The sequence below is a fragment of the Silurus aristotelis genome (genome assembly GCF_946808225.1).
Source record: "Silurus aristotelis genome assembly, chromosome: 7".
Taxonomy (NCBI): Eukaryota; Metazoa; Chordata; class Actinopteri; order Siluriformes; family Siluridae; genus Silurus; species Silurus aristotelis.
In genome coordinates, this window is record NC_139580.1 from 16183853 (window position 1) to 16194854 (window position 11002).

Below are 11002 nucleotides of genomic sequence, written 5' to 3' on the forward strand. Positions count from 1 at the left end.
AGGGAGGGAGACTATGTATCTCTCTCTCTCTCTCTCTCTCTCTCTCTCTCTCTCTCTCTCTCTTTAGAGCTGTGCAGTTAACACCAGATTCCAAGCCGTTTTTCATGAGAATGGAATCGTTTGCACATTGGATAAGAGAAATGTAAAGATCGGATTGCTCTGATTAGTGGCTTTGATAATCAGCCAGGCACTTTCATCAACATCACTTCATCAAAAAAGAGGAGGAGGATTAAAGAGAATGAAACTAGGAGCGGAAATGGGGACAAAGAATGTTTTAAGAGACCCGAAGGCCAGAGGAAGTTTGCGATAGGAAGTTTGCACAATAGAGCAAACTCAATTTTTTTGTTTTATTACTCCCAGTAAAAATTGTTGAGTAATGTGTTTTAAATTGCAATGTCTAAGAAAAGCTTGTAGGTAAACTTTCAGGAAAATAATAGCCCAGTATGGAACAAGAGGATTTCCTAAGCAAATAGATTTATTAGTTCTCTTTAATGATCAATTAATCAAGTCAAGTCAAGAAGCTTGTATTGTTATTTCAACCATATATAGCTGACACAGTACACAGTGAAATGAGACAATGTTTCTCCAGAAGCCTGGTGCTACATAAAACAACATGGAGCAACATCAAACAACATAGAGCTACATAACAGGACACAGAGCTAAGGACTAAGTAAGTTGCACTAGCCACATAAAGTGCATCGTGTGCAACCGTGTTAAAACAGTGCAAGACAAAAGACGGTGCACCAGACAATACAACACAGTGTGGGACAGATACCCAAAACACATAATAGCACCGACCAGTAAACCTGCTGTATATGTTATACAGTACAATGTGCAAAAGAGAACTGTAAACACGAGTGTACTTGTAAACATCAACACAATGTAGTGCAAAACAGCAAGAGCAGCAATTGAGAGGTGGAAAACAGCATGTAAACAGTATAATATGATTATTCTATAATATGGGTGGTGCATGGATGTGTATAAATTGAAATGACTTTTGAGTTCAGGTTGTACACACGCAGTAACGCACAGTTGAGGAAGTGTGTGCATGCAAGTTTCAGTTCCAGTTCAGTTCTGTGTGTTGAGGAGCCTGATGACTTGAGGGAAAAAGCTGTTGCACTTTTTGGATTTAAGGGGCAGAATGCTTCAGAACCTCTTTCCTGATAGTAGGAGAGTGAAAAGTGTGTTTGAGGGGGTTGTGACGTCTATGCCGTTAGCTTTGCGGCGTGTGGTGTAAATGTCCGTGATAAAGGGGAGAGAGACTCCATTGATCTTTTTGGCTGTCCTCACTATCCCCTGTAGGGTCCTGCGTTCCAAGACGGTGCCGTTCTCAAAACAGGCAGTTATGCAGCTGCTCTGGATGCACTTAAATGTCCCTCACTAAAAGGTTAGGATGGGGGCCTTTCCTCAGCCTTCTCAGGAAGTAGAGATGCTGCTGGGCTTTCTTGCTGAGGAAGCTGGTGTTTGGTGGCCAAGTGAAGTTCTTCACCAGATGAACACCAAGGAATTTTGTGCTCTTTACAATCTCTGCAGAGGATCCATTGATGGTCAGTGGAGAATGGCTGCTCTGTGCTCTCCTAAACTCAAGAAACATCTTTTTATTTTTTTCAACATTCAAAGACAGGTTGTTGGCTCTACACCAGACTGTTCATTGTTCCACCTCCCACCTTGGTCATGTCATCGAGAACTTCATGATGTGTTAGAGCTGTGCATTGCTACATAGTCGTAAGTAAGCAGAGTGAATAGCAGTGGGCTGAGCTCACAGCTCTGAGGGGCCCCAGTGCTCACTGTGGTGCTGCTGGAGATGCTGTTCCCTATCGGGACTGACTGAGGTCTCCCAGTCAGGAAGTTCAGGATCCAGTTGCAGAGCGAGGTAAAGGCCCAGTAGGTTTAACTTCTCAATCGGGTGCTGAGGGATGAAAGTGTTGAATGCTGAACTGAAGTCATAAACTGCATTCGTACATATGTGTCCTTATTGCCAAGGTTGGTGAGGATGGTATAGTGCTTTGAGAGGGTTGATGACAAGCATGGAAAGCACTACATTACGATGGGTGTGAGTGCGACGAAACCATAGTCATTGAGGCAGGAGACTGTAGACTTCTTTGGTACAGGTGCGATAGTCGTTGTCTTGAGGCACGTAGGAACAACGACGTTGCTCAGGGAGATGTCAGTAAATACATCCACTAGCTGTTCTGCACATTCCCTGAGCCCAGGAATGCTGTGTGGTCCAGCAGACTTTCGGCGGTTAACTCTGCTAGAGTTTTCCTTACTTCAGCCGTAGGTAAACAGCCTGGTCGTTGGGAGGGGTGGTCTTCCTGGATGGCCAGTTGTTCTTAAAACAGTCCTGAAGGGCAGAGGTGGCTCCTGCTGACCAGGTTTTCACCTGTTTCAGAATTGGTTTAGAGCCTCTGACGAGGAGTCTGTATGCTTGAATTAGCATAAAAGAGAAGTGGTCAGAGTAGCCGAGATGGGGGTGGGGCACCTCACTGTATGTGCAGGGGATGTTTGTGTAAACAAGATCCAGCGTGTTCGCTCCTCTCGTTGCAAAGTCCACATGCTGATGGATTTTAGGGGGTACTGATTTGAGATTTGCATGGTTGAAGTCTCTGGCGATAATAAACAGTCCATCGGGGTGAGCATTCTGCAGGTCGTTAATAGGCCCATTGAGTTCACACAGTGCCACCGTAGCATTAGCGCTGGGGGAATGTACACCCCAACAATGAAAGCAGTGGTGAATTGACATCCCCTCTCCTGGCCACCGGCATTAGGCGAGGCTGAGGACTGGGGGCCTGGTCTTTTGTGTCGAGGTCGCAGCAAACCAAGGTCATAAAGTTTATTAAGTACATCATCATGAAGATTGGTTGTTGCATGATTTCTGTACTGTAACAGCGTCTGGCAGTCATACTGTATACACGAACCCAGCCGTCTCAGGTGTCCATGTACTTGAAAAAGTTGGGCTAAAGACGCGAAAAGCACAGAGAGGTCGCTGCGTGCAACTGCCGTGCCACCATCTTGGATCATCAAAATAAAAATGTATGAATGACTGACCTTTACATAAGATTTAAACTCTTTTTCTTTGTGCCTCTTTGTCTTATAGATTACCTGCTCAGCAGCGAGACCCTCAGGATAATCAAGACTATGGAGATAGAGAAGACTTCATGGGCCATGCACCATAACAGCAATAGAAGTGTTCTGCTATCTTCTGCCTTATTCTAATGAACTGGTACATTGGAGTGGACTGTCTGTCTATTTAGCTTCTAAAACTACCTTTAAGTTCAGTCTTTCTGTTCAGTCTTTGGTGCTTCTCTTCTCCTGAGGAAGAGGATACATTGAATGGAGTTGATTGCAATCAAAGGTTGTCTTCAGTACCAGTCAGACACTCCGTTAAAGATTTGCTGCTGAATGACATGAAATGAAAGTGGGGAATGTAAACCAAATCCAATTTGCCTTTACTTGTATATTTTGTTGCGATTATAGTGCTAGATATTTTGAAATATGAAAACCCAACCAAGTACACAAATACAAACATGTAGTCTATAGTTTATTATCTCTGGGTTTATTTGGGTTTTTTTTTTAGTTTTTTTTCCAATTTCCACCAGCTAAGTACATTATGTCCTGTCACAATACAGCTACCAACCACATAGAAAGAAATCTAAAACATGCTTTTTTTAGAGACTAGCACAAGCTTTTTTAGACACATGAAGCCAGACACTTCATCTTTTCAAATGACTGTTCATGCATCACAGGGCAACGTAACACATTTAGATGAAAGTGCTAAGTGCCCACGATTGGTCGCACTGATTGACGTAGGAGAGCGTAATGCAATCCCTTCCACCCATGAATCACAGCTGATATTGCTCTCTCTTGCTGTGCCATTTTCCTAAAAAAAAACCTGCATTCTCCTGTTGAGCATGGCTTCACAGGAGTGTAAAAAAGGTTGGAAATGTATCTTGTTCATATATATTTTCTATATTGCAGAATGGTTTAAAAATCTGTGATAAAAAAAAACACTACAAATGAGTTTAATGCAAGACGGACAGATTAGGAAAAAACACACAAGTTTTAAAATAAACGTCCACTTTTAACATTTTCTTTGCCGTCTTTGCCTGAACTGCAACAACTCAATAGAACAGGAATGGATTATTTTTCAAACAGTTTTGACTTGAGGCTTGTCTTTAATTATCATAGGAAGCTTGTATATGTAAAGGGCACTCATATTAGTATAGTCCTGTTTTTCATTACATCTGGAAATGTGTCCATGATGTTTTGAATTGCTGTGTAAATAGGTTTAGCCATAATCATTTAAATGTATCAACAACCCTCCTTTTTATTTCTGTGCTGGAACATTCATTTAACCTGCTGGTGAGAATGATGATGAAGATGGTTCTTTTTGAGTTTTTGCTCAGAACGGCAAAAAAAACGGCCAAAAAAAAATGACATGGCTTAAATTCCAATAATCATCTGGACAGACCAAATAAATTTCACTGTACAGTAAAAAATCACAGCTTGGGGTTCTTGGGGGATTGTAGGAAGTACAAAAAATCTAGTATTAAAACACACAATACTGCACAATACAAAAAGATTTTGTTCAGTGGCAACATCTAAACTCAGATATATGCAGCAGTTATCAGTGATTAATAAATAATGTGGGTTTTTTTTTTTCTTTTTTCAATTTAGCATACAGTAAGCATGGTTAATTCTACTAAACAGACCACACACACACACACACACACACACACACACACACACACACACACACACACACCTTGCTGACTTTGCTGTACTGACACGTATGTGACCTGCCATCCCCTGTGTATCATTGTACTCCAGTCCGCTGTAGCAGCACTTTTCCAATGGTGCATATGGGAACTTTAATCTAATTCTGGCCACAGATATAAGGAGCAACAGCAAAGTGTTCTGGCCACTGTTTGCCTTTATAGAAATAATAGCCCTTTTTATTCTGCTCCCATTGATTGTTAACTGGAGTAGTACAGCCAGTTCCATACACACGGCCGGCTTTTGATTTTTCGCTTTGCCTCCTTCACCTCCATGTCAATTGATTTTGGGTCGCATCACAAGTCAAAAGTAGAACAGCGATGGATTTAGTGCCGTCGAACAGATGCTCAGCTCAGCGCAGTCATTATGTCATCATCATCCAAGACACCTCAATCACCCGTTTCCGCACCATCAACGCTAATAAAAGCAACTCTGGTGGAAAACAATGTGCTTGTTAGTGCAGGGAAGCGTATGAAATAAAAAGGAAGAGGGCCTGATCTAATTTACTAGCCATTTTTAATACGATCAATTACCCCTACTCTCCAAACTCATCTGTGCTCGTCTGTTTTCCCGCAACCACACACATCTCCTGCTCTGGAGGACAACAGATAATGTTTATGTTGACAGCTATTAATTGCTATGTGGGTTGTGAGGTGGTTGTGAGAAATTAGTTACGTGATGTGGGTGTAACACACTGCAGCACTTTATCGCCGGGTATAGCTTCAACTTTTTGTTTTCCCGTGCCATTAAATAAATATGCAGAGTAATGTTTGTTCTTTGCTTTGGGTAAATGAAGCGAAATACTTTCATCCTTCGGTGAAGCGACGCTGCTCGCACCTTTTAGCGTCTAATAATAAAGAGTCATTAAAAAATACTTCGCAAAAAGCTTCTGCTCTTTATTGAATTATTCCGCCTGAAGTTATTTGTTCCATTAACGACAAGCTGGATTTAATAGAACACACAATCGCGTTCCCCTTTTTGGAAATAATGGAACTTTTTGCCATTGCTGCATTTTACACAATGAACTTCCATAAGTATACATGTGTGCATGTGACACAAATAGAACGAGACCTCTGCCTTCCCCACTTGTGTGTCCCAGAAAATATGCTTACAGCACAACTGCTTACTTTATACAACAAAATCATACAATTATACCAGATAACTGTGCTTTTGATTCAAATACAAGATAAGTATCTCTCTCCCTCCCTCCCTTTCTCTGACTTTTTTACACACCAACATTTAAATAGTTTTCTGCTTAACATAATCTTGCTCTGCTCGCCCTAAATAAGTATCCCGCTAGCTTTTAAATGCCCCTGCTAGAAAGAAGAGAAGCAATTACCGTTAATGCACAATACAACTTCACGCAATAAAAGTGCCAGCAGACCACAAGCTTACAATAAGGCTTACTATTCACATCAATCTATTATCTACACAATAATCTCATGTCTTGACAACATTAATCTATTTGAAGCCAAATCAAATTTCCAGAGCTGTGTGGAGTGGTTGGTGTGTGTGTGTGTGTGTGTGTGTATTAGATTGGGGAAGTAAGCAGAGCAGCCATGGGCTCCTATCAGGGCTGACGGGTACATTTGGCCATCTTAGATTTGTGACAGATGAGCTACCGCTCTGCTGAAGCAGGAGGAACCTGAAATCCATCTCTGGTTGTCAGACCTGAGCTTCCTGGCCGATCAGGGTCTGCCACTCATACACTTCGTCCTTGCTCTCTCCCAGCTGTCGATGCCAACTTTGGCTTTCCAAGCAGCACTGCCCTCTGCAAAACATTATAAATCAAACACAGGACTGAACAGGACAGACAGGTATGCACACCCGGATCCTGTGAGATATGAGTTCTGCAACCAAAAAGAACTGACATTCTTTTTTTTTGTGCCCTCTCTCTCTTCTCTCTCTCAGTTCACTCATAAATTAATAATTCTGAACACATTTGTTGGTCAAACACAAAAGTTCTGCAAGGTAAATACAACAAATGAAATCCCTTTATGTCAGTACAAAAGCCACATGAGACCACATAATTAACTGGATTTTTATTTAATATGTTGTGGGGTAATTTCCTGTTCCCACATCTTTTATATGTGTGTGTGTGTGTGTGTGTGTGTGTGTGTGTGTGTGTGTGTGAGTGTGAGTGTGTGAGAGAGGGAGAGAGGCTGCATATGTGCTCATCTGGAAGGATATAGAATTATTCTGCCTTTTTAAATTCACCCTTATGTATATTCTTACCCTATATTCAATATTTATTGTTGTTTATCTATGACTGTATTTGTATATTTTCTGTAAACAAGCTTTATTATTACTCAATGTTGCTTTGTCAGTGCACCAGCCCGTCTGCTGGTGACTCAGAAAGACTGTGAGATTTTTTAATGAATGAACTTATTAGTTTGTTTATTTATTTATTTAGCACAGCCACATTTAAAGAACTTACCAATAACAGAATATGACCGATGACCTTCATTGCAGAGTGTGTCAAATTGTTCACCTGGCCATTCTGCTATTCAGCTGTGAGTTGAGCTGTCCAGTGAAGCTGCTTCAAAGCCACGTGCTTTATCCTCTAGCTTAGCCAGAAATCAGGCTGCAGCATGATAAGGATATTCAGAGCAGTAAAGATATATTCCTGCCATCCTGAGGCCTTTAAGCTCTTGCTCCAGCCAACCTGAGCTTCCAGGCTCCTAATCTTCACACGGGTTCCTAATATTGCAGTCCTGAGGCTTTCAAGCATTTATCTCTTAAGTACCTTTCTCAATATCCTACCACTCCCATCCTTGGGTGGACAAGCTCCTACGCGTTCCACCCTGAAGTCCCAGACAAGTATGTATATACCTTTACCATCTTCAGGCACTCAAACTTCTTCTTTTGCTGTACAGAGCTCCAGTAGCTCCTGTACCTGTCATTCTCCACAAGGTTGTGTCTCTGCTGGACCCTCGGTCCATAAACTTCTATCTCTCCTATCCCAAGGTCTACAATCTTTTATTCACGGCATTCTGATACTTTCATAAGTCAGTATGCCAAAAGACATATTCCTGTGTACATCAGGAGCTGTGCAACCGGTGCTATTCTGAAATTCCTCGTAAAAATGGGGAAAATCTGCTACGGAGACCTTTGCCATGATTTAGCAAGTTAACGGCTGTAATGCTGCAAATGCTGCAACGAGTCGTTTGAGGTGTTTTGTGTGGCATGGGCACTTCATCTGTGTCGCGCTAGTCTTGAAACATTTTGATACCACCTCATATTTACAAGCTCCTATTACTAGCTCTATGCTACTACCTCTGCTATTATGAGGTTCTTGAAAGGATCCTTTCCCTTTCATCAATAGTATAATATGCTACGACTATTCTACTATACTACCATCCAAATGTGTATAAACTCCTATTCTTTCCATTTCAAATCCTCAAGCTTTAAAAAGCTACACACCTAGGGACCACAGTCTCATACACATCCACTATTCTTGGAATTATAAGCCTCTGTCTTACAATGGCACACAAGCTCCTACCTCTGACATGCTATTGACCACATTCAACTACCACTACCATTCAGAGGTGCGAAAGATCCTACACCTGCTTTCTGTGAGGCACAATCTTCTATTGTTGCACAAATTCATGTTCATTTTCTTCCAAGGTTCAAGCTTCTGCATCTGACATGGCAGGGACCACAATCTCCCAGCTCTGCCATTCCTTCACCTGCCATCATAGCACCACAAGCTCCTATTGTTACAGAAATCGCGCCACTGTGGGACGAATAAAGGTGTATTTTATCTCTTATCTTATTGGGTTGAAATCTTCTAGTATTTTAATCAACAACCTGTTTTAGTTGGTGTCCTGTCAGTTCACACTCATCTATCAGTACTTTGTTAGGTATGAAATCAGCACCCTTTACTTTCTTACTGTACTCTTACAATACTTGTTCACATTGGAGAGGGGTGTCCAAGCTAATCTGCAAAGAGTAGCTGTGGGTTCATGTTTCCATTGCAAACAAGCAGAAGCCACACCTGATTCCACCTGTTTAATCAATTGATCTCTGCATTTTTAAAAAGAAATCCTGAACTCTGAACACTTTCTGAATAAGACCGTACCCCCCTAAAATAAGAGATATGACCACAGCTAACTTTATACTGATTTCAGTGATAATGAGCATACTCATTTCCTGATTGCTGGCCATTAAATGGTCTTTATAAACTAAAATTCCTAGACTATCTGATTTAAAAATAGCACACAGAGGAGGATGGGCTGCCCTTGCGGAGTCTATGTCCTTTTTTAGGGTTCTTTTACTTAGCTCCATCTTAGGTAGTTTTTCCATTTCTTTCAGCTTGCTCACTAGGGACTATGGCATTGAAACATGTAAGGCTGCTTTGAGACGATCCTTATTGTAGAAACACTGAAAAAAATATTTTCTCTCTGTTCATTTTTATCCTGTATACTGTAGCTACAACAGAATAATCAAATATGTTGTGTAAATGCATCATATTCTAAGCAATGTTTCATTTTTAGTATGTTTAACCTTTTCGAATGATATACATTTGAGTAAATGATTGAAATAAGAAAACTTTTTGTCAGTAAGATGACAGCCATGTGTTAATTTCTAATTCAGTCTGTAATTTCTGACATTTTATCCAGGTGATGGTTGCTGATGTATGCTCCTGGAAGAGATGAGCAGCTTGTATTTAAGGAAATAATTGAAAAGCATTAGTCCACAGCCTCTTAGCTCATCTGGATGGATACTGAAACATTTCACTGATTCAGCTGACAAGAGAGTGGAGTTAGTCCACTGATACCAAACTCAGTTTTTATTTAATTAGTCTTGATCCCTATTGATCATAGTCAGTTCTTGCTTCCTTTTTCATGGCAATGCTGTATTCTTTATTGCACTAATGTCAACCTTCAGAATTACCTGTGAAAGAACAAAAAACAGATGTTGATTTGCAGCAGCCTGCTATTTAAAGTATAAAGTGGGATTATAATTTTCACCATCGCAGCAGCAGACACCTGTTCAGTTTCACCTCACACAGCCTGACTTCACCAGAAACTTCACAAGGTGAGTGTGATGAATGAGTCACCTCACTGCTTTTTGCTCTGCTATATGTTTATAAAATAATTGTAACCAATTTTTACCCATTCCATCCAGTTTGTCAGGTCCATCATTTTTCTGACAGGTGGTGATATATATGTGTGTGTATGTGTGTGTTACACACAGCTACAGCTTCCTGTGGTGCTGCAAAATGTGCTAACAATATCAGGACAGACATGACATCATCTTAGTGCCGACTGCCATGCTGTTGTTGCCTACAGAAACGGTTGCTGTCCTGTTGGTATTTTCTACTGTATAAATATTTTAAAATAAATCAATTAATAAATAATTTAAGCTCAGCAGTTAATAGAAATAATGCACTGAACATTTAAGAAGTAGATTATTTGATATTCTACATGTACGATGTGGTGAAATTCAGATGTCTGACTTTACTACCATTGCTGGCTCTTTCCAGTGAATCTCAGTCCTGGTCAGTCAATAAAACATAAATCTTTCATCTCTCTTTCGTTTAAATTGTTCAGTGATATCCAAGGATACATTCTAATTATTTTCGATTTTCTTTTATTATTTAAAAATAGCAATAATGTAAAAAATCAGCAAAGCATTACACCAGTGTAGTCATATATAGAGTATGTATCCATGCAGAATTTTATTAAAACCAAAAATGAAAGTAGATTTTTATCTATATACTGACAAATTTAATTTTGTGCCACTCTTGAGCAACTGATAAACCATGCATAATCCATCAGTTGCTTCATCAAACTTCATTCTGCTGCTTTCAACTGCTTCATTCTGACTTCTCTCCAAGAAGTTGATATGGATCACTTCATGCTTTTCAAGAGCAACCAGAGAGTGACAGTAAATGTCTGACACATGTCTCCCTCTAACAATGTTATGTCTAAAATCTTAGGCACTCATTACACAACAATCCTGTGCCACTTGGCACCATGTTCTACTAGACTGTCTGTGATCTCTGAATCTTGTTTCATATTGTTTATCAAATTTAGTGGATCATTACTTCATAAGACAAGACTGCCAATCATTAGTGTTAGAAAGTGTGTAAAACATTGATTTGTTTAAAGAAACTGCCAGGAAATAATAATTAACTTAAAACTAAATGTACTAAAACTTTCTTTCGGCTTCTCCCGTTAGGGGTCGCCACAGCGGATCTTCCGCACGTTTGATTTGGCAC

The 11002-nt window shown here is 40.3% G+C and overlaps 1 protein-coding gene across 2 annotated transcripts in view; it reads left to right on the top strand.

The window, feature by feature from the left end:
* trim44 (tripartite motif containing 44) overlaps positions 1 to 5661 on the top strand; it is a 55986-nt gene extending 50325 nt beyond the window's left edge. For both annotated transcript variants that reach the window (XM_083547591.1, XM_083547592.1), the window contains one exon: positions 3098 to 5661. In XM_083547591.1, the coding sequence (XP_083403717.1) occupies positions 3098 to 3176 (79 nt within the window). In that variant the 3' untranslated portion in view covers positions 3177 to 5661. The remainder of the gene's footprint in view (positions 1 to 3097) is intronic.
* The last annotated feature ends 5341 nt before the right edge of the window (positions 5662 to 11002 follow it).